General features: G+C 49.5%; 1 protein-coding gene across 17 annotated transcripts in view; it reads left to right on the top strand.

Annotated features, from left to right (window-relative positions):
* The window catches only part of TNXB (tenascin XB), a 121,389-nt gene that overhangs the window by 24,470 nt on the left and 72,862 nt on the right, over window positions 1–24,057 (top strand). For all 17 annotated transcript variants that reach the window (XM_083424527.1, XM_083424521.1, XM_083424522.1 and 14 more), the window contains exons 2-6: window positions 16,235–16,685; window positions 17,713–18,387; window positions 19,302–19,414; window positions 20,097–20,250; window positions 21,887–22,168. In XM_083424527.1, the coding sequence (XP_083280653.1) occupies window positions 16,244–16,685; window positions 17,713–18,387; window positions 19,302–19,414; window positions 20,097–20,250; window positions 21,887–22,168 (1,666 nt within the window). In that variant the 5' untranslated portion in view covers window positions 16,235–16,243. The remainder of the gene's footprint in view (window positions 1–16,234; window positions 16,686–17,712; window positions 18,388–19,301; window positions 19,415–20,096; window positions 20,251–21,886; window positions 22,169–24,057) is intronic.

The raw sequence follows: 24,057 nt of genomic DNA on the forward strand, positions 1-24,057 counted from the left end.
TGGCCTGGCTGACTCACATTTTCCCGGCTGCTTTTCCACTGCCTGGGCCGACAGCTGGTCTGTGGGGGGTTGATTAAAGCAAAGCAGAACAACAAATAAGGAATAAGTCAAAGGAAGCCCTCACACAGCAGGATATCACAGAGGGTCACTAGAACGGACAGGTGGGCTCTGCAACAAAATGTTGCAGCGTGGGGCACTCCTGCCACCAAGCCAGCCATGTCTGCTTTCCAGACGCTCCATTCATTTCCCCCTATTTATGTTCCTGGCACACCAACAGTGAGTTAGCATTCTGTGCCCACTGAGTATTCTCAGTCCTCACTGGGCTGCTCTATTGGGGGGGGGGGTAGATGTCACTGTAGGGGTTTCGACGAAATAATTTTGGAACAGTCTTTGTGATTTCCCCTGCATGTGCTGGATGGTGCTGTTTTGGCTTCATAAGGAATGGCACTCAGAACATTAAGCATGTTTAGGAGTATATCAGAGGGGTGAGGAGCCCCACACCCAGAGGGCAAACACTGCCTTCCAAGCCTCTCACTTGGAACTACCCACAGGCCACACACCCCCTCCCTTTTGTTATGTACTGAAGTTCTCACCCTGGGCCAGCAGGGGGATACTGTAGATAGTTTTCACTCAGGTCCACATATGCAAATAGGGGGTTGAAAGTGACGTTCAGTGATTGGATAGTTACAGAAAGTTGTTACAGTTACGTTGTAGTGGAGCTCTATATAAGCAGGTTGGCTGAACCCTTCAGTTCAGTTCTGTTCTGGCCTGTGAATAAACAAGAGCTGTTTGAAGAATCGCTGTGTCATCTGATATGTTCACCCACAACTTAACACCCTTGGCCACGCCCCTCAATTGCCTTGCTTCCTGGGATAGCTCACTTGGTAGGACATGAGACTCTTAATCTCAGGGTTGTGGGTTCAAGCCCCACATTGGGCAAAAGATTCCTGCATTGCAGGGGGCTGGAGTAGACGACCCTTGTGGTCCCATCCAACTCTTATGATTATATGACTTACACCCTCCTGGAAAGTTTTTTGCCTGACTGGAATATGCCCTTGAACTCTGAGAATGCCTCTTTCCTGCCTGGAGGGAGGATAGAGAGTTTCTGTAGAAACTAGCCCAGCTATACAGAGGTCAAATCTGCATTTGTTCCTCTGCCCACTTTTACTTCAGGCCCCCTTACCCCTGGCATATGGCCCTCAGAGTTTCCTCGAAGGGAATGTGGCTATCGGTCTCAAATCAAATGGCTAGTCAAAGTTTGCTGCTCTGCTTGTGGGCTGAGAAGTTGCAGGGACTACAGTGGTACCTCGGGTTAAGAACTTAATTCGTTCCGGAGGTCTGTTCTTAACCTGAAACTGTTCTTAACCTGAGGTACCACTTTAGCTAATGGGGCCTCCCACTGCCGCCGCACCGCTTCCGTGCAATTTCTGTTCTCATCCTGAAGTAAAGTTCTTAACCTGAGGTATTATTTCTGGGTTAGCAGAGTCTGTAACCTGAAGCATCTGTAATCCGAAATACCACTGTATTTCTTTGGTGATGCAGTTCTGCTTTGGGGGTGACGTGGGTCAACTTGCTCACAAGCCACTGCAAATCAGCACAGACAATGCTGAGAGAGAGAAAACCATTCAGCATAAGGCAGTTTCATGCAGTCTTCTGGGGGGTGCATGCAGAATCAGTTTGTGGTGGACACTGAGCCTGCTTGGGCCTCATTATCCCATTGGATGAACTGAGAGAGGATCCCTCCATTACACAGCCACCCCCGTGGCTGCCCATGGCAAGGGAAGAGAAAACAATTCCAGGACTGGCTGTCTTGCAGAATCTTGTCTGCTCTTATCTGGGATCTGTTATGCCCCCTGTGTCTGGAAGGGCACAAGGCAGGGAGGCAGAGCCAGAAACAAGGATAGGCGCAGCCAGAGTCAATGACAGGTAGAATCAACGACAGGGAACTCCCCATTTACGTGCATTTGAGTAACGCATGGCCACGCACACAGGCAACGCTAGAACCCATAAGTGGCACTTTGAGGGGCAAAAATGGCCCCCCAAAGAATGTGAAAATGGCACAAAGCAGAACCTAGCAATCCCACAAGGCTTTTTCATGTGCAGTCCCAGGAGACTTTGCACTGACCTTTGCAGTCTGCGGAGAGTTGCAGTTTGAGCAAGGCAATTTGGAGGGAGTCCTGTAAACGCTGCTGGTTTTTTTAAGGGTTTTCAGAGGTTCAGAGGGTGTCTGCAGGCTTTCTCAATGGTGGTCCCAATACAGTGGACGCTCGGGTTGCGAACGTGTGGGTTGCAATTCGGTGCTTCTGCGCATGCACAAAGTGCAATTTAGCACTTGTGCGCATGCGCAACCGCTGAAACCCAGAAGTAACTCATTCTGGTACTTCCGGGTTTTGGCGTGTCCGTAACCCGAAGAAACGCAACCTGAAGCGTCTGTAATCCGAGGTATGACTGTATAGTGGTGCCTCTGGGTAAGTACTTAATTTGTTCCGGAGAGAGGTCCGTTCTTAACCTGAAACTGTTCTTAACCTGAAGCACCACTTTAGCTAATGGGGCCTCCCGCTGCCGCCACCACGCAATTTCTGTCCTCATCCTGAAGCAAAGTTCTTAAACCGAGGTATTATTTCTGGGTTAGCAGAGTCTGCAGCCTGAAGCGTATGTAACCTGAAGCGTCTGTAACCCGAGGTACCACTGTATACACAATTCCGCTTAAACATGGGGTGCCTCGGAACATAGCCCTCGCGCAAGCGGGGAGTTGCCCGCACGTATGAGTTTATTGCATTTATACCCCACTTTTATCCTCCCAGGAGCTCAAGGGACCATACACGGCTCCCCTCTTCCTCATTTAGTCCCCACAACAACCTGGTGGGGTAGGCTAGGCCGAGAGGCAGTGAGTGGCCCAAGGTCCTGTGTCTGGGTGAGGAATTGAACCCTGGTCTCCCAGGGCGCAGTCTGGCACTCTAACCACTTGCACCACAACTCATTCTGGTTTTGTCTTCCCTTCCGAGTTCTGCAAGGGCAACACTGAGACTAAGGGGGAGGAGGCTGACAGCCATTGCTCCCTCTCCAGGCTGGTTGTAGGCAGGCAGGCAGGCAGATGGGGGCTGCCTGGAGGCAGAACGAGGTTGGTGGGGCAGTGCACCAGTCTCCCCTGTTCCCTGGGAATGGTTTGAAAGCCCCCTTTGTACTACATCAAGCTGGGTTCTTGCTGTATGATATGAGCCAGTTTGCAAATATGTGGAAGCCAAGCTGGCCCCTCTGACGGACACTTAACGTCTCTTGGACGGACAGAGGGGTTCTCAGGCCTCGGGCTGAATTTTTTTGGCGGCGAGGTGAGGGAGGGGGGGGTGGTCCTAAATTTCAGCTGGGATTAAGGGAGGAGGGGGAATCTGTGGCTGGACCCAGAGCTGTGTTTGCACTGATCTGAAGGATGTCATTAGGGTTGGCTGTTTACAGTCCTCTTTTCATTAAGAGATCTCTGTTTCCCGGGCCAAAGGACTGCTTATAGGAGGATTAAGACAGCGGTTATTTAATTTGGACCTGGGATTTTCTCAAAGGTCAAGTTTTGTTTGTGCAAATATGAGACAGGGGTGTGTGTTTTTTTGGGGGGGGTGTATGGTGAGGATAGTGCACTGCAGAGGGATGGATTCCACACATCCCGTCCAGCCGAAATGGGGCACACAGGTGAGGCCCTCTCTCAGGGTGCTAACTCAGAGGTTGGGGCAACCTGCACAGCCACAGCTGGCCAAGGGGGCCTTCAGGCACCAGATGGCATTTTATTTTATTTTATGTTTTGGGAAGCAGCATAAACTTATGGATGTGCTTTGCATGTATTGTCACTCCCAACTGCTATACGGTGTACCTGTGAAAAGTCAATATAGGAACATAGGAATCTGCCTTATATTGAACCTAAAGCAATGTCAACACTGACTGGTTGCAACTCTCCAGAGTTTCAGGCAGTCTTACCTGGAATCAGAGAATTATAGAGTTAGAAGGGACCCCAAGGGTCATCTAGCCCATCCCCGTGCAGTGCAGTAATCTTTTGCCCAACATTGGACTCGAACCCATGTCCCTGATGTTAAGAGTCTCATGTGCTACCAACTGAGCTGTTAGAGAAGATGCCAGATATTGAACCTGAGGCCTTCTGAATAATAATAATAATAATAATAATAATAATAATAATTCTGCTTTCAAAGCAGATGTTCTAGCACTGCTGAGCTGCGACCCTTCCCTTATATCTGACAGGAAGCTGGGGTGTTGTTAAGATTAAAAAAACTTAAGTTCCATTGTTTTTGCTCATCACTATGTTATGCACTTTTGTGTTTTCGTATCGAAAAGTGCGCTGTGATCCTCATATGAAGGGTGCTATAGTAATTTAATTAATAATAATATAAATAGGCACCACGTGACAGCAACGGCTCAGTTTCCTGGACCGGCTTGGGAATTATTATTCATTATTTCATTATTTGTTAAATCTGTATAGCACCCTATACCTGTAGATCTCAGGACGCTTACAACGTAAGATTGCAATAAAAAACCCCCACAAAACACACAATAAAAATAAGAACAAAGACAACCCAATACAGTGGTACCTCAGGTTAATACGCTTCAGGTTACATACGCTTCAGGTTACATACGCTTCAGGTTACAGACTCCACTAACCCAGAAATAGCACCTCGGGTTAAGAACTTTGCTTCAGGATGAGAACAGAAATCGTGCTCCGGCGGCACAGCGGCAGCAGCGGGAGGCCCCATTAGCTAAAGTGGTGCTTCAGGTTAAGTACAGTTTCAGGTTAAGAATGGACCTCCGGAACGAATTAAGTTCTTAACCCGAGGTACCACTGTAATGCCCTCCCTTCCCCAACACATTTAAAAGGGGCTCACACTACTTCTGGGCTTTTTGTTTCCCCCCTTTTAAAGCAGGAGGTGTCAAAACATTACCACACGAATTAGTGTCTCAGAGCGGCCGTGGTTATGGTCTCTGTTTGCGTGCCGCAGCAGGTTACAGGCAATAAACAGGTTAATTAAACCCAGAAGCGCTCCCCAAGAGACCCACGGCCACATGGCCACCACATGGCCTCATCCCCACCGCCACCCATTCACAGCCCCAGATGTGCATGTTGTAATGCTCTAGTAACTCAGGAACCCAGGAGTTGGAGCAAATGCTCTATGAGGTAAGTTGAAAGAATCTGAGGACGGTGTGTGTGTGTGTGGAGCGGTTGGCAGTTTACTTCAGAAATACTGAACTATATAATTGCGGTTTCCTTCAGGCCACACAGGGTGCCCTTGACGGAGATAAGATTTGAACCAGAGTTTTATGGTTTGCACGCTCGCTCCCTCAGGATGAAGACATGCCTGGCTTTTTAAGTGCGGTCAGAGTGGTTTGGAATGCAGACAGGTTGCATTCCGGCGCATTGTGTGTGCAGACCACTTAAAACGTCAAGGTACGTCTGCCCCTGTGGCTGATGCAGCCAACAGCTACCGCACAGCTCAAATGGGGAAAAGGTCCGTAATTTACCTTCTCCTCCTCATGCATTTAACAAAGGGGCCGCAGCTCTCTGACCAAGCCTATGTTTTCTTTCCCTATCGTGCTTCCCCCCCGAGGATTCGAACCTGGAGCTCCTCCCCAGTTCTAGTCGCCCAACTCCTCTAGCTTTTGGGGAGGTAAAGTCACCCTCCATTCAGTCAAGCACGAAGCGTGATCAGAGATCAACAGGTTCCAGCAAGGCATATACAGTGGTACTTCAGGTTACATACGCTTCAGGTTACATACGCTTCAGGTTACAGACTCCGCTAACCCAGAAATAGTGCTTCAGGTTAAGAACTTTGCTTCAGGATGAGAACAGAAATCGTGCTCTGGCGGTGCGGCGGCAGCAGGAGGCCTCATTAGCTAAAGTGGTGCTTGGGGTTAAGAACAGTTTCAGCTTAAGAACGGACCACTGGAACGAATTAAGTACTTAACCCGAGGTACCACTGTACACCCAAGGAAGGAGCAGAGCAGGGGCAGAGAGGGTTGTGGCTGGAGAGGTTCCCAAGGGCCACATAGAAAGGTCTGGGGGGCACACCCCCCCCCCGCTCCTGAGCCTGAAGTCCTTTCTCCCTGATCCACCCTCCACTGTCATTGTTGCCAACTGTTGCTGCTCCTATGCCATCATTCCCACCACCTGCTTATTTGCGAGGCAGCCATTGAGCAAAGAGACTAGGCCGATTCCTCGCTCAATGCACCACTGTAGTCGCTTGCTTGGTCATCCCCTCTAGGCCAGAGGGAGAGGCAGGACAGCACACTGTTGCAGTGGTGAGGAACAGAAGGTCCCAGGAACTGTTGCCATTGGGTGCCCTGGGTCCCTGAAGGGTTCCGACCAAGCCAACCCTTGATACCTCCACTCACGACTCTCCCATGCAGGCGGAAGGTCCCTGTGAGCTATAGACTTAACTGTAATACCACTATTCTAATTATAGGTGGCGTTGCGCCCAACTAAGGCAAGTGAGTCATACTGCTGTTCTAGACTGCTCTTCCACAGCAAAGTTGTTCCAACCATTCTGGCCTGGCTTCATCTCTGAAATATCTGAAAGTTACAGGGAACCAGGCAGAGGGCCTTCTCGGTAGTGGCGCCCTCCCTGTGGAACGCCCTCCCACTAGATGTCAAAGAGAACAACAACTACCAAACTTTTAGAAGACATCTGAAGGCAGCCCTGTTTAGGGAAGCTTTTAATGTTTGATGTACAGTGGTACCTCAGGTTAAGTACTTAATTCGTTCCGGAGGTCCATACTTAACCTGAAACTGTTCTTAACCTGAAGCACCACTTTAACTAATGGGGCCTCCTGCTGCTGCCACGCTGCCGGAGCACGATTTCTGTTTTCAACCTGAAGCAAAGTTCTTAACCTGAAGCACTATTTCTGGGTTAGTGGAGTATGTAACCTGAAGCGTATGTAACCTGAAGCGTATGTAACCTGAGGTACCACTGTATTATGGTATTTTAATATATGGTTGGAAGCTGCCCAGGGTGGCTGGGGAAGCCCAGTCAGATGGGTGGGGTATAAATAAATTATTATTATTATTATTATTATTATTATTATTATTATTATTATCCTGACAGCCCCCCAGTTCATTACCTGGCATCTTCCACTGAAAGTGACTGAGATAAAGGGTTGTCGGGTGAGAAGCTGAAGAGCAGCTGTGAGCCAGGACAGACAACTTTGGGGTAGATTGGTAGCAGGGAACCATGGATGCGGCCCTTGTGGTTTCTCTACGTGGCCCTTGGGCACACACCCCACTTCCAGACCACCCATCCCCTCACAGAGCACCCTTAATAGCCACAATTCCCTGAATTATTTTTAAAGCGCTTTAAATGGGTGATGTGTACTCCAGCCTTTTCATCGGTAGGCTCCCCCCTCCCAGTTTTTTTTTTTTTTTAATAGATAAGCCAGAGGCTTATAAAATTTTGTGAAAGTGGCTCTGGAGATGCTTCCTGCCCCACTCCGATATTATCAGAACCTGGGGTCATCCAGTGAAATGGATCAGCATTCTGGACAGTCAAAAGAAACACTCTGCTTCACACGCCCTGCACAGATAACTCAGGAATTTATGAACACCCTGATGGGATGATAGCCACAAAGACATAACAAGAGCCTTTCTGGGTGGGGGAAATGGCTCATCTACTTCTCACTGGCCAACTCAGATGCCTTTGGGAAGCTCAGAAGCACTATCTCTGCATTTGTGGATCCCAACAACTGCTATTCAGAGGCATATGGTGTCTCTGGCGGTGGAGACAGAAAATACCCATAATTCCTAGTAACGGCGATGTAATTAAAACTAGGGTTACCAGATGTTCCCGGGGACAGTCCCCGGATTTGCAAATCTGTCCCCGGGAAATGTAGCAGCAACAGCCTCAGCAGCCTGTAGCCAGCCTGGTTGCGCAGTTGGCTCTGGCTGGCTCCAGGCTGCTGACTGCCACTGCCAAAGGGGAACCGGAGACATCCATCGGTACAGATCTCCTTCCCCCTTCCCCTTTGTTTTGACTGATGGGGGAGGCTTGGGAGTTGCGGGCGGGTGGACGTTGCCCAGGAGGAGCGCAAAGCGCATGGTTTCTCTGCCAGGCAAGGTGCAAAGCCCTTCTTTTGCACCCTGTGAAACATAAATGTGCAGAGTTTTTTTAAAAAAACTGGGCAACGGCGCGCTGCCCACCCATGACTCCTGAGCCTCCTTCAATCTCCTGTCCCCTTACCCCTTTCTTTTGAAAAATTGGGGGAGGGGGAGGAGCCGCGTGCAGGCAGCCATTGCCCGGTTTTTAAAAAACTCTGCACATTTATGTTTCACAGGGTGTGAAAGAAGGGCTTTGCACCTTTATACACTATGCATGTTTGCTTGGGCCCAGGGTCTTTTGCCTCACCATCCCCACTACTGACTCACTGTTACTACTTAGATTTAAAAAAAAGTGTTCCCGGATTCATTGAAAAAAATCTGGTAACCATAATTAAAACTCTTTGAACATATTAAGCTACCCATAGGTATGTTCTGGCTGTTTCTCTGCAAGTCCCTGCACATTGTATGGTGACCATCCAAGCTCCCGTCACAGAGGCTGTTTTGCTTCATTTTAAAGCAAGAGAGGTTTCTAACTCTTTTGAAGTTATACATATCTTCCAGTGATTTGGGATCATTGGTGGAGGGATGAGACCTCTACACACACACACACACACACACACACACACACAAACACTGCTCCAGTGCCTTGAATAGCTGGGCTGACGTATAGATATGTAGCAGGTCACAGCTCTCCCAGCCCCCAGCCCTGATTTCCACGCCAAGAAAAACCTCCCTTCCTAAATTTCCGTTTATGAGGCTGCTGCAGAAGACCATTAAAATGCTCTTAGCGCTGGCGATCAGACAAGCAGGGTGCAAACTAAAAATAAAAGGCGTCAAAGAGCATAAAAGAGTGTCCCACCCCTGCTAGGGATGGAGAAACCTGTCAATTTTGGTTTCTCTCAGCTTTGTGTTTTCCCCAATCTGTTTGGTTCAGTTCTCCACATCAGTTTGTGTGTGTGTGTGTGTTTAAAGTCTTAGTGAAAATTCGTTTTGTTCCATACGCACATTTTCTCTTGCAAAGCAATTTCCTTTAATAGAATGCATTTTTGGATATCGCTTGGTTAGAGAACTGCTGTGCAAAATAGAGAGAAGTGCCAGTTTCAAGGGATGCCTTCGCTTTGGTGCTCCTGTTCTTTCAGAATGTGTGAAGTAGGCAGATTTGCAGATAAGTTGTGCACTGAATGGAAGTTTCTAGCCCTTCCTTTCTCAGAGCATGCACAGAGTGCTTCCTCACCCCACCCCAGCTCACTTCTCTGCCTGAGGAACTGTATCCTGTAAAGAGGTCCCTTGGCATCGAGGTCTGTTCTGTCCCAGTTCAGAATCCTACTTAATCCCCCTTCAGGCTGGACGTATGGTTAGGCGACAGAATTGGCTTGTGGCGGGAAATACCGGGCCGATGAATCAGCACCGACACTCCTGCCCCCACCCAGCACGTGGCGGTTATGTGCGCGGGGGGGGGGGAATGTGTGGGTCTCATTTATCGGAAGGAGCATCAGTACCAATCGTTTGAAACCTCTCTCAGTCAACGAGGCGGCCTGGGGGCTGAGGGGAGAGGGGCAGGCCGGGCCTACCGAATCCTCTCAGATTTGGCGGCGGTGGCGTTCTAGAGAGTTTGCAAATGGAGGGAAGGGAAATTTGGAAGGCGAGGCGCCTGGTGCTGCTCTCCTGCTGAGTCCTTCTGTAAGAGGCTATTCATATTGTAGCATGAGAGGAGAACAGGCGTTTTATTTACTCCCAATAAGTAACGGAGCAGCCCCTGGAGGGAACGAAGGGAAGTCCAGGAAAGTTTATTGGAAAATTGCAGCACTTCAGGCCAACAGCTGGAATAATAATAAAGCTGGTGCAGGAGCTCAGATGTTTGTTAACTCCCATGGATTCCAGCAGTGCGCTGACCCGAAGGGAGAGAGGAAATGTTAATTCCCCATTATAGAGTAAGGTTAATTCAGGATAGGGTCTCTCGCCACCATTCCCCCCCCCCCCATTTCCTAGACCAGCTGCATGGCAGGCAGAAACTCTATTGGTTAAGCTTTCTTCATCATCTTCTTCCCTGACAGGAAGCTTCAGCTGCTGGTTTTGTTTTGTTTTGTTTTGTTGTTTTGTTTTGTTTTGTTTTTTTGTTTTTGTTTTGTTTTGTTTGCTGCCTTGTGGTTGTTAAAAGGGTACTTTTGAGGGGGGAAGCAGGTGGGTCGTAAAAATAGGTATCGCAGGTGTCAAAGGCCAGGCTAAGGAAGAGCATCTTTGGCGCATGACTTCATTGCCCTTGGTGACTTCGAGATTGAGTTACTGCGTTGCACTCTATGTGGGGCTTCCCTTGAGCTCGATCTGGAAGCTGCAGCTACTGCAGATTGCTAAGGCATGATTGCTGACCGGAGCGAGACCCTGTCAGCATGTAGCACCTCTGCTTAGACATCTGCGCTGGCTGCCAATTTGATGCTGGGCCAAGTGCAAGGTGTTAGTATTTAAATTCCTTAATAGCTTGGGATCAGTTTATCTGCGAGATGGTCTTACCCCTTATAAGCCCCCTTGACCACTTCAGTCTGTGGTGCCACATAACTCTTGTTCCGCACTGGTAAGAAATTGATCTTTTGCTCTGTCACCCACACTCTGGAATTCCCTGCTTATTGACACCAGGCAGGTTCTTTTTAGCGCCTGCTTAAACATTTCTGTTCAGGCAAGCCTATCCAGACATGCAGAATGAGGCGTGTAATCTCTTATAGCTTATTGTTGATCTTATTTATCTTTTGAGTCTTTTTGCATACCTGTTTTTAACTTTTATTGATATTTTCCCGGTAAGCCACTAAAAAAGCTTTACTTATTACGAACTTAATTCGTTCTGGAGGTCCGTTCTCAACATGAAACCGTTCTTAACCTGAGGTACCACTTTAGCTAATGGGGCCTCCAGCTGCTGCCACGCGATTTCTGTTCTCATCCTGAGGTAAAGTTCTTAACCCGAGGTACCATTTCTGTGTTAGCGGAGTCTGTAACCCGAAGCGTTTGTAACCCGAGGTGTTTGTAACCTGAGGTACCGCTGCATTACAGTCAAGCACTTCTATGAGTTGTATTCGACTAACTGTTACTCACAGTAGATACATTGAAATTAATGGCCTTAAATGCCTGTTTTTTTAATTTTGATCTGTTTACTCTGAGTAGCATTTCTGCTGAATGCAATCCTATTTGTTGTTTAGTCGTTTAGTCGTGCCCAACTTTTCGTGACCCCATGGACCAGAGCACGCCAGGCACTCCTGTCTTCCACGGCCTCCCGCAGTTTGGTCAAACTCATGTTTGTAGCTTCGAGAACACTGTCCCACCATCTCGTCCTCTGTCGTCCCCTTCTCCTTGCGCCCTCCATCTTTCCCAACATCAGGGTCTTTTCCAGGGAGTCTTCTCTTCTCATGAGGTGGCCCAAATATTGGAGTCTCAGCTTCAGGATCTGTCCTTCCAGTGAGCACTCAGGGCTGATTTCATTAAGAATGTTTGACGTTCTTGCAGTCCACGGGACTCTCAAGAGTCTCCTCCAGCACCATAATTCAAAAGCATCAATTCTTCGGCGATCAGCCTTCTTTATGGTCCAGCTCTCACTTCCATACATCACTACTGCGAAAACCATAGCTTTAACTATACGGACCTTTGTTGGCAAGGTGATGTCTCTGCTTTTTAAGATGCTGTCTAGGTTTGTCATTGCTTTTCTCCCAAGAAGCAGGCGTCTTTTAATTTCGTGGCTGCTGTTACCAATCCTATACATTTTGTTAAATAGATGAAAAATGCTGAAAGCTATGCAATAAAGACTGGGGCGGATTTAGGGCTATGTGAGTGGTGCACATGCACTGAGCATTGAGCCCCGGGGGCGCCGTCTCACAAGGTACTAGGTCCTAGAGTCCTCCTGCCGCCTTCCCAAAGCTTAGTTAGCTCTTTCCCAGCTTTGGGAAGGAGGTAGGATTGCTCTGGGAACTTGCCAGAGCCTTGTGCCTCTTTCCCAAAGCTGGACACTTCCTTACCTGCTTCCTTTTACCTGCTTACCTGGACACTTCCTTACCTGCTTTGGGGGAGGCAGTGCGAGGGCTGGGAATGTTGGCCTTGCACAGGGCGTCATAGTACCCAAGTCTGCTGCTAATGAAGGTGCCAGACACACTTCTGTGGGGAGGGAACTTAGGGGCTGCCACAGAGAATTCCCTCTCCTGGGCTGCCGCCCCATGAGATTTTGAGGGACACTTCCTCTGCCAACGTTAACACCTGAGAGGGTCTGCAGTGAAGAAGGTGGTCTTTCAGGAATTGAGGCATCCCCAAACTTGGCCCTCCAGATGTTTTGGGACTACAATTCCCATCATCTCTGACCACCGGTCCTGTTAGCTAGGGATGATGGGAGTTGCAGTCCCAAAACATCTGGAGGGCTGAGTTTGGGGATGCCTGGCCTAAGTCATTTAGGGCTTTAAACATTAATGTAAGCACCTTGAACTGGGCCTGGGGGAAAACTGGCAACCATTAAATCAGCAAATTCTAAATGGAGCCCCAACCAGTAATCTGCCTGCTGCATTTTGGACCCACATAGAGCGCAGTGCACTAATCCAATTTGGTAGCTACCCAGAACCTGGAGTACAGTGACCAATTCATTTCTGTGCAATAAGGGACACCGGTGGTGAGACACAGGTGGAAATAGGCAGTCCTAGCCACCGAGCCCATTGACAGTATTGGATCCAGGAGTTTGAGGCCCAGGCAGCTACAAGTAAGGAAATCCCACAACCTCTGTGGCTGTGCTGCAGACTGTTGTCACAAGGAAGCTTTAAGGATAAGATTGAGCTCCCTCTGTCTGTCCTGGCGCACTCTTATCTAATCCGTTTCTCCCGGTCTACCCTGCCAGCTTCCTCCACCATATCTGACTCCTGGCCACGTCTCTGCTTGCATTTCAGAGCACTCCGTGGCTTGTCCTTCTGCCCCGTCCCCCACCCCCTGCCGTGCACTGCTGTTCCTGCTTCCCAACTGCCTGGCTTTGGCGAGCGCTATGGGATCCCTGTCATGCCTCTGTTTTGCATTCCTGCTGTCCACATCAATGCGATTGGAGATAGCCGCATTGTGCCTAACAATTCCCTAGCTGTTGTTGTTTTTTTAAATCCACTGGTTGTGCTGTTGCAGGAGCAGGCGAGAAAACCACCCCTTTCAGTGGGTTTCTCCAACCGAGGTTGCATCAAGGAGCAGCCTCTGTGTGTGTGTTTGTGTGTGTGTGTGTGTGTGTGTGTAAGAGAGAGACCGAGAGAGCGGTTTTAACACGCATGAACAGACATGAATTTTCCTGAACTTCACAGTTGTTTTTATTTACTAGGAACAGCTTCTGTTGGCTGGCTGGTTGTTCTTAAAAAACTTGTAAAAAAACTTTAATTTTGTTTATCCTCCCTCCTTTTAATTAAGTGGGGTTATATTTAGGGGTAAGGGACGCGGGTGGCGCTATGGGTTAAACCACAGTGCCTAGGACTTGCTGATCAGAAGGTCGGAGGTTCGAATCCCCACGATGGAATGAGCTTCCATTGCTTGTTCCCTGCTCCTACCAACCTAGCAGTTTGAGAGCACATCAAAGTGCAAGTAGATAAATAGGTACCACTCCAGCGGGAAGGTAAATGGCGTTTCCGTGTGCTGCTCTAGTTCGCCAGAAGCAGCTTAGTTGTGTTGGCCACATGACCCAGAAGCTGTACACCGGCTCCTTCGGCCAGTAAAGCGAGATGAGCGCCGCAACCCCAGAGTTGTGCGCAACTGGACCTTTACCTTTATATTTAGGGGTGGATAAATCAGTCAAATGCCGTTTCCCCCAATCCCTCATTTTTTCCAATCTTTTTTCCACATTTCCCCAGCAATTCATCCATGAAAATTCATCAAACTCACAACTCCAGTTCTGCCCAAGGCTTTGATGTATAAATCAGATTGGCACATAAGGCGAGCGACAGGTTACAAGAATCAGCAGGTGCACGAGAGCTTAAATACATGGTGCGTTCAACGCTCTGTGGGTTCGAACCTGGCTTGGATGTAGCTGCCCTGTGATTGAAATTGAGGGCTTGTCCTCACTTCCGCTTGTCCTGTGCCTTTAGAAAGCATGGGAGGTTTTCGCACTTTACTAGACTTGGATCCCAGCAGCTTTCCCCTTTCCCCTCTCCCTTCGCAGGGAACACCTGCTCTTTAGTGCTAAACGGGAGCAAATGCCTCTACAGAGAAAACCTGCATCGCCATTTACTCCGATGGAGCACTAAAGAGTGATATTCCTCTGGGGAAAGCAGTGAGATAAGCGGAAGTCTGAATAAGTGCTCAGAGAGGGAGAGTTATGGCACAGGAACACAGGAAACTGCCTTACACTGAGTCAGAGCCACTGGTCCATCTAGCTCAGAATTGTCTACACTGACTGGCAGTGGGTCTCCAGAGTTTCAGGCGGAAACCCAGCCCTGCCTAGAGATGGGACCTTCTGCATGCAGATCAGATGCCCTACCCCTGAGCTCCATCCTTTCCCCTACTAAGCAGTCATGCATCATTCATTGCGCACCCATTTCCCTTTCACACACTGTGGCTACCAAGGAACATTTTCTGCTGAATGTTTCAAGGTTGGAGCTTCTATCAACTCTGCTGTTTGCTGACTTAATTTTGTTTTCATTTTCCTAAGCCACCCTGAGAGCTTTGGCTGAAGACTAGCCAATAAGGAACGAACCTTAAACAAACACATATTTTGAACTGTGGGTAACCCATTGTCGGACAATTATGTTTTCCTAACGTAGCTTTGGCCAAAAGCACCATCCCCCCCTCTTGGCTATTACATGAAAGATGATGTGGTGTAGCAGGCAGCCAAGGAGTTGAGCAGTGAATCAGGAGGTCCATGGTTCAAATTTTGCCTCAATCATAAACGGACCCGGTGGTCTTAAGCAAGCCACTGTCTCTCAGCCCATCTAGTCATAGGAGTCAACCTCTTAGGGGCCGAGGTCCCCTTGGGCCCTCCAATAAAATTAGGGGCCCCCAATGTTGATGGGCATTGGCATTCAAATGGTATGGGTGTGCCCATGAGGGGGGAGGCCTTACCTGGGCCCCCAAATATTTTATTAAAGTTGGCAACCCCTAAATCTATTACAGCATCCTGTTCTCACCATAGCCAACTAGACACAAGACGGACATGAGCCAACAGCTCTCTGCCTATCTGCTATTCCCAGAAACAGTGGAGGCAGAAAAAAATTATGGCATCAACCTTTGTAGGGAGCAGTTGACCTTATCAGACGCCTCTCGCCAGAGTAGACATGGGAGTGGCCATTGCATGCAGCTAAATGCAGAACTGTCCAAATCATGCAGAACAGGGATTGAGAATACCTCCGGTCCTCCGGAAAGGTATGCTGTTCTAAAATTCTCACCAGCTCTAAACCAGTGGCCGTGACAGTGACAGAATGACAGACTGGAGTGGCATATGGTTCTTTGTAATAAAAATAATAATTTATTTATTTATACCCCACCCCTCTGGGTGGCTCCCAACAGAATATTAAAAACACAATAAAACATCAAATATTAAAAACTCTCCTATACAGGGTTGCCTTCAGATGTCTTCTAAAAGTCAGATAGTTGTTTATTTCCTTGACATCTGATGGGAGGGTGTTCCACAGGGCGGGCGCCACTACCGAGAAAGCCCTCTGCCTGCTTCCCAGTAACCTCACTTCTTGCAGTGAGGGAACCACCAGAAGGCCCTCAGAGCTGGACCTCAGTGTCCAGACTGAACAACAGGGGTGGAGACACTCCTTCAGGTATATTGGGCCGAGGCCATTTAGGAGCAGAGACAGGTGTGCTGGCATAGTCTCAGATTGCTTGGTATTGACCTGGGAGGAACAGACTTATAGAACTGTGGGAAGGAGGAGATCTTCAGCCTCCACAACTGCCTCATAGGGAGAAAAATTGCTGTGCTCATTAGGCCAGGCAACCGTGAGCAGGCCTTGTTTTTCCTAACAAAGAGTTAGCATCACATACTCTCTGTGATTTATTGCTGGCTAGCTCTCTGCAGAGTGTGAAAGGAATATTAGAAAATAGGACAGAAGTACTTCTATTGTAATAGGAAAACAGATACAATATTCCACACAACCGAATGCACCTTCAGGTCCATTTTGTCGGCCCTCAGCCATCCATCTTTTTTTGTTGCCATTTCCCTCACAGGTCCAGAGCATGGGGAGACAACCAAGACCCATGCCTTTTCTTCTGTTCCTCTTCTGGCTGGGGACCTCTTGGGAGGCGCATGTGCCGCACCGGGTCATCCCTTCCAACGCTACCGTTTTCTCTCATATCTACACGATAAAGCTGAAGGGAGATGGCACCGAGGATGAGGGAGCCTCCTCTGCACCCCAAGAGGCGCTGGGCCCTCCTGGCTCCTCCAGGGGAGGGGGCCTGTACGAGCACACGCTGGAAGGGCCAGACCAGGAGCATGTGGTCTTCACTCACCGCATCAACCTGCCCCAGCAGTCCTGTGGGTGCCCACCTGGCACCGAGGACACCCAGGACCTCTTGAGACGGCTGCAGGCACTAGAGAACGAAGTGCGGTCACTGCGGGACACCTGCCAGGCTGGGGGAGGCTGCTGCCCTGCGACCAGCAGTTCCCAGGCTAGTACAGGTAAGACCTTGGAGAGGGTATGCAGCACCGAAGTGACCCCCCTGGGGCACAAGGAAACCTACCTCACAGGGTTCTTGTGAGGATGAAATGCGGGTGGGAGAGAACCCTGTATGCCACTACAGTTTCTTCCAAGGGAAGAAGACTCAGAGCCTGGGGAGTGGTGGTGGGATACTGATGAGCGGTCAGAGGGAGAAGACTAGGAGGAGGAGGTGTCAGAAGCTGAGGATGTAGCAGGGTGTGGTGAGCAGGGAGACTCTGTGGCAATGTCCAGAATGAGAGGCAGAAGTTGAAGCAGGAGGGAGGTCAAGCAGCATAGATGAGTCAGGCTGGTAAAGAGTCACAGGTTTCTCCCAATCCTGCTGCGACAAGCTCTCCTCCCCTCTGGTCTTCCAGAACCAGAAGAGGCATGAAAAGGGCAGAGGAGAGGTTGGCTTCACACAAGCACAGTCTCTGATTGCTTGGGAAAAAACCCTGGAGATGATGGGACTTGGGCAGCTGTGAGGAGGCGGAAACCTTCAGTCTTAGCAACTGCTTCGTAGGGGCAAGGCCTACTGGAGATGAGCTGCTGTGCTCATTAGGACTGACCCTCCTGTTTCCATCGTGTTCTTGCTAATAAAGAGTTAACTCCAACTTGCAAGGTGTGATTTACTGCTGGCTCGCTCCTGACAGGCGTGATATATAGGCAATACAGTCATACCTTGGTTCTCGAACGCCTTGTGACTCAAACATTTTGGCTCCCGAATGCCGCAAACCCGGAGATAAGTGTTCCGGTCTGCAAACATTCTTTGGAACCCGAACGTCCGACGCAGCTTACGTCGCTTCTGATTGAGTGCAGAAAGCTCCTGCAGCCAATCAGAAGTCACGCCTTGGTTTCGAATATTTACGGAAGTCAAACAGACTTCTGGAATTCTATTTGTGAACCAAGGTATGACTGTATGTGCAAATAAACCCACAAGATAGGTGTGGCCTGGCTTTCAATCCCTGACCCCGTTCTTCCCTTCCCTACATTCTCTCACCCCTCACCTAGGCCAGACAGACACCCGCACCTTATGCTCGAACCATGGTTCCTTCGACCTCTCCCGCTGCCTGTGCGACTGTGAGGCAGGCTGGAGTGGCCCCACCTGTGCCGAGCCAACCTGCCCAGGTGGCTGTGGTGGCCCCCAGCGTGGCAAGTGCGTGAACGGGCGCTGCCAGTGCCGCCCCGGCTACTCCGGTGCCCGCTGCGAGGAGCCACCTTCCTGCCCAGACGACTGCAACGACCAAGGGCGCTGCGTGGATGGGCGCTGCGCCTGCTTCCCTGGCTACTCTGGACCTTCCTGTGCCGACCCGGCCTGCCCGCAGGACTGCCAAGGTCGTGGCCGATGTGTGGATGGGCAGTGCGTGTGCGACCCTGGCTACTCCGGGCCTGACTGTGGGAGCCGGGCCTGCCCCAGCAACTGCAACCGGCGGGGAGAGTGCCACAACGGGCGGTGCATCTGTGAGCCCGGCTTCACGGGCCCAGCCTGTGGAACCAAGGCCTGCCCCAACGACTGCAACCAGAGAGGCCGCTGCCTGAAAGGAGCCGTGTGCGCCTGCCACAAGGGGTATACCGGGCCGGACTGCGGGCAACTGGCATGTCCAGAGGACTGCAGCGGCCGTGGGGAGTGCCAGAACGGAGTGTGCCTCTGCCGTGATGGTTATTCAGGAGAAGACTGTTCTATAGGTAGGTAGGAAACACCTCAAGACGAAATCGCTGCGGCCGAGTAGCTCAGGGTGTTGGGTTAGCTTCTCTTGCCCTCAAGCTATTTTGCAAGCTCCTCAGGCACTTCAGGTCAAACCCTGATGCTTGCCAACCATGTAAGTGAGAGGAAGCCTTTGTTTTCCATAAGGGAATAGTTATCTTGTTCATCAATAGTAGGCAGCATACCGAACAAGCTTTTACATCCGGTATGAAAAGGTCTCTGATTTAGTGCTCATTTTGATTTCGTTTAGGTGTTCATCCACGCTATTTTTTGGTGACTGTAATTTTTTAATAATTATCCATTTTTTTAAAAAAAATCATTACATTTACATTCATTTTTTTAAAAAATCTGCTTTTAATGTTTCATTTTAAATTGTTGTGACCAACCCTGGGATATTGGGGTGAAGCATGAGCAATTATTATTATTATTATTATTATTATTATTATTATTATTATTAATTTTATATTGGTTTTTAAATCTGTCTTGAGGTTTTTGTTGTTTTGTTTTTAAAACAATGTTTTTTAATCGCGTGTACATAAATCACCTTGAGGGGAGCGCAATTCATGAATAAAATCATCTTAATTATCATAGTAAGGCTCTCTGGCCACCTGATCACAGTCTTTCCTGCTGTAGTGTGATGTATTGTATTTCCATTTTTATTATTCCCCCCCCCTAAATTTGCATCCATACATATACTGTATAATTGCATATGCAAATGGCATGCAAGTTCTAGCCACCCTAGGCATCAGGGCTTTTATCTTGCTGAGGTTCAGATCAATGCACTTTTGGGGGACACGTTGGGAAGGGTGAGTGTTAAAAGAAGGCTGGAGATAAAATTGGTTTTCGACTCTTTTCTGCCTCTCCACCACCCTCCTCTTGCTCTTGACATGAACAGAGATTCCATCCATTGGCATCCATGTGAAAAATCGAGATGAGACGTCCTTCCGCTTGGAGTGGAACCGCCCGGAAGTATCTGTGGATGCGTATGAAATTCACGTGAAGCCCACAGTAAGCAACCACTCTTTGGGACAATGTGTTTCCACAGAAAGCAGGGAAGGGGGGAGATTATAAGGGTGGGTCTTTGAGCAGGGGGCTTCATCCATTTGGCTAGAAAAATTGTGAATGGTGTATGGGGGGAGGGGGAATAGAGGTATATCAGGGCCGGCCCTAACATTAGCTAGAGTGAGGCAGCCACTTCACGAGGCAGATGCTGAGGGGGGCGCCAGTGAGATGTTGGAGGGCAGAGTTGGTTGCGCTATGCAGCTCGCACTATGACAACTCAGCTAGCTTTCTGTCCTCAGTTGTGGTGGAGGGTGCTGCCCTATGATTCGTGCTGAAGTAAGATCCAATTGCCCCTACGGCTGGTTCCTGTAAGTAGGCTAGGGGTGCACCATTTTGTCTCAAGCAGCATAATATCTTGGGCTGGTGTCGAGGTCTCTCTTAACACTAGAACGCCATCCAGTGAACCGAGGTTGTGAGAGATTCAGGAGCGACAGAAAGGACTTCTTCACGCTGTGCGTGGTTGAAATATGACATTCGCTACCGCTAGATGTGGCGGTGGCAGCCGACTCGGAAAGCTTTAATCTGCGTGTGTGTATCAACACAACCGGGCACTGCCTGGTGATGCGTTTATGGGTGTTTCCTTCTGGTGGCGAAAAGTTACTCAGCGCCTTTCTCCTCTGATGTGCAGCGGGATCAGCAGGCAGGTGAATCAGTACGTCTGTCTGGCACGGAGACAGGCTTCGAACGCAGAGGGCTGACGCCGGGAGAGGAATACACTGTCACTGTCCGGGCAGAAAAGGGGCAGCGCTACGGACCCCCCGTCACCCAGACCGTGCGTACACGTATGTAGCCTGGAGCAGTGTGTTTCTCTTTTTAACACTTGATTGGGAGCCGCCCAGAGTGGCTGGGGAAACTCAGCCAAATGGGTGGGGTATAAATAATAAATTATTATTATTATTATTATTATTATCATCATCATCATCATCATCATCATCGCTTTTGCCCATCTCCGCTCTTGCAGCCTGTTCCCAGTTCAGCTTTAGGAGTGCCTATCTCCAGTCTAAATTACTCTCTATGGGGCAGTGATAACAATGACCATAGAATCATAGAACTGTAGTTGGAAGGGATCTTGAGAGTCATCTACCCCTACTCCCTGCAACGCAGGAATCTTTTTGCCCGCAGCCTTCCCAGGGTGGGCTCAAACCAGCAACCTTCCGGTTAACAGCCAGAGGCCCTGACCAAATGCACTGCACTACCTTATAACCCGCCTTTCCTCCAAGGAGCTCCAGGCGGCATACAGTATCTCCCTCTTCCCCTTTTATCCATAGGCAGAGAGGCAGGGACACCCAAGATCGCCCACAACATTCTGCTACACTTCTGGAAGTGGCCTTTTCATTGTGTGAAAGCTAAGATACAACGCAGAAATTAGCTGATAGTGGAGCGTTTGGAAACAGGATGCACTGGTGTGCGAAAGCAGGCTAATTCATGAAGGGTAAAGGCTCCAAGTGGCTACCAGTGGCGGACTTTGGGCTGTCACATTTCAGCGGTGCCCTGTGTGGTGCCCAAATTCGCCCCTGCTGCCTCTCATGCTCCATTCTGCAGCACTGTTGTGGCGCCCCCTGCAGCGTGGCACCCAGTGCAGCTAAACTGGTTGCGCTATCCTAAAATGGCCTCTGCGGCTGCTAACCACAATGGCTATGTCCTGCCTCCACTGTCACAGCCTCCGAATCTCCAGTGTCGAGAGAAGTGCTGCTCCTGCTTTCAGGATTCCTTTTGGCACTGCGAGAACATGATGCCAGAGCATGATGGGCCCTTGGCCTGATGCAGCTGCAGAGCTTTTCTTACGTTCTTATACCACCTTCCCCTGCATATCATATCCTTAACTGCACTTCTTCTTTTTCTTCTTTGGCGATCACTCGTAGCTGAGTAAGATTGTCTTCCATGAACACTGTTTTAACAAAGAGACCGTTAGTGACTGTGGAGGCCAATTCTGGATCCACACGTCCTTCCGCAGTGGGGACATTGGTTTCCGGGTAGGAGTTGATCATGGTGAGGGTTTGCCAAATATGTCTTCCTCTTAGCACGGTTCCCCCTTTCGTCCTAAGTTTGAGCATCTTCAAAGTCCATGACACCTTTGGTAAAGGCTGTTCTCCAATTGGAGCGCTCACAGGCCAGTGTTTCTCAATTGTTGGTGTTTATACTGCATTTTTTTTAGATTTGCCTTGAGACAGTCTTTAAACCTCTTCTGTTGACCACCAGCATTACGCTGTCCATTTTTAAGATTGGAATAGAACTAAACACCTGTACTTCCTGTTACACCCTGTGCCAACAAATCAAGGTTTTGGCCTCAGTTTTAAAGCGCTCTGCCTCCGCTCCCTCCCTGCTAATTTCATTCCGCACAAGTTCCTGCTGCCTCTAAGTGTCCTCCTGTCTCATTTCAGTGCCTTGTGTGCTATGTACATCTCTCCCCCCTTCCAGGAGTAGCTCCTCCGCGTGGCCTGCAGTCGTCGCAGGTGACAGAAAACTCCATGACCTTGGAGTGGGAACCGCCAGCCTCTCGCCCTGACGGCTACATCCTGAGCTACGTGCCTCTGGTTGCCTCTCGGCCCGCCCAGGCCGTGAAGCGTGTGGAACTGCCTGCAGCGCCTGAAAGCGTCACCCTGGACGAGCTGGAGAGCAGCACCCGATACCGCATCACCATGTTTGCCCGCCAGAGTGGCGAGAACAGCCGAGCCACCAGCATCATCGTCAGCACTACTGGTAGGGCCCCGAGAGTGGCGGCTGGGAGCTAGGGGTTGCCCCTGGTCTCAGCTGGGGATGCGGGAGAGATTCAATTTGTACCGAAAGGCAGACCTACCTAATCCACACTTCCCGAAACAGTTTGCGATCCAGAATGCAGCAAAGGCAAAGGGAAGCAGAGCGCTCTTCCGATTGACCCACTAGCACTCCTGTTTTCAGTTCTGCAACCTAAAGGGATGCCACCACTAAGTGCTTGATACCTGTAGTACAAAACTGATAGAGAAACAGGGCTGGGTTTCATAGTCCATGCCATCTGCTTCCCTAACATGCAAATCAATCCACACGTGAGGCTAGCTTATGGGGCCACAGGTTATGCCACGTGGCAAGAGATTAAGGGAGAAGGATGGCTCAGGATGGGCAAAGGAGGCAGGTTTGCATTAAAATGTGAAGCTGACATTCTCAGCTTTCTGAAATAAGTGCATGAACTGAAACTCAGCTATCTTTCAAAATCTACAATTCTCCCAATTTTGATAAACGACTAAAACCTCATGGTGAAATGAAAGAAATGGTCATAAGAAAACTCAACAAATGTATCCCTAGGCCCAGCGATTCTCCATTGTTACTTCCTAACTCCTTGCTAGGACTAGGGACCTGCTCATACCTTAGCTTAATGTGGATTGTGAACCTCTTGTGTCTCCTTTGATTCCCCCACGTCGTTCTCCAACTTCTGCTGTCCCCCATTTTCTCCTCCCTAAATTTGGAGATTCCCTATGCGATCGATGCAGCTCTCCTATTTGGATTTTCAAAGCATGAGGAATCTCTGGGTTTAGGGGGGAGAAAGTGCGGGACAGCAGCAGCCGGAGGAGAACACCACACGGACAAGGTCTGCATGTTCATCTGTCTCCAGCCTAGACAACAATGGTGGTGAAAAGGAGGCTCAGCAATTGAGGCACCATCCCACCAATGTAGGGCAACTGAGCCACCACCCCACCAACCTCATTCTGCCCTCAGCCAGTGCTCGACTGCCCACCTTCTTTCTTAAAACCAGTCCGGGGGTAAGCCCTGGCTGTCACCTTCCTTCTCCTTTAAGACCAGCAATGCCCCCTGAAAAACTCGGCAGGAAGGAGGATGGAGGCAAATCTAGGACTAGTTGGCTCCACCTGTCATTGGCTCTGGCTCTTGCCTGTCATTGGCTATGGCTCCGCCTACTGTTGGGCTTTCCTGTCTTCCACCCCACTAGACCCAAAGGGCACCAGTCCCAACAGCCATCAGTGGGGGGCAAAGGCTGCCAATGCCTGCTTGCTCGTTGGGTCTCAACCTCACAGGCAGGCAGGTGGCAAGAACAGTGAGCAAGGAGGACAGCCACAGCGAGCAATGGCGGCAGTGAGAAGGTGGACTCTTTAAGGGGAATCGGGGTGTGGAGGGTGTCCTGGAGACAGTATGCCAGTAGGAAACTGCGTGCCAAAGGGTAACTGTAAGATGAATATGAAACTGCCCACATTCAGTGCCTCTCATCTTTCACCATAATCTTTTCCCCACGTCTTTTCTATCCAAGTATTATTACCCTCTCATTATTTCCTTTCGACAGCTGCAGTGGTCAGAAGATGGCGTCCCTTTCTCTCCCATAGCCCCTTGTTCTTCCCTTCTCTTTACAGCTCACAGGTCTCTGAAGATCCAACGGACAGAAAGGGCTACAAGGGTGATTTCTGAGGAGAGCTCAAACTAACTGCCCCGCTTTTATTGCAGCTGATGTGAGAGCTTGAGGGAAGGTTCCCAAGAAGGGGTCAGCAGCGCGCATGTCTCTTCTTTGGGGTGCCAACTCCATTGCAGGCTGCTTCAGAAGGGGTGGATGGGTGGGAAACCAGGGATTTTCTTACCAATTGGGGATCTACCTCTGCAATTGATTTACC

The sequence above is a fragment of the Podarcis tiliguerta genome, assembly GCF_965153285.1.
Source record: "Podarcis tiliguerta genome assembly, chromosome: 2".
In the NCBI taxonomy this organism is placed as follows: domain Eukaryota; kingdom Metazoa; phylum Chordata; class Lepidosauria; order Squamata; family Lacertidae; genus Podarcis; species Podarcis tiliguerta.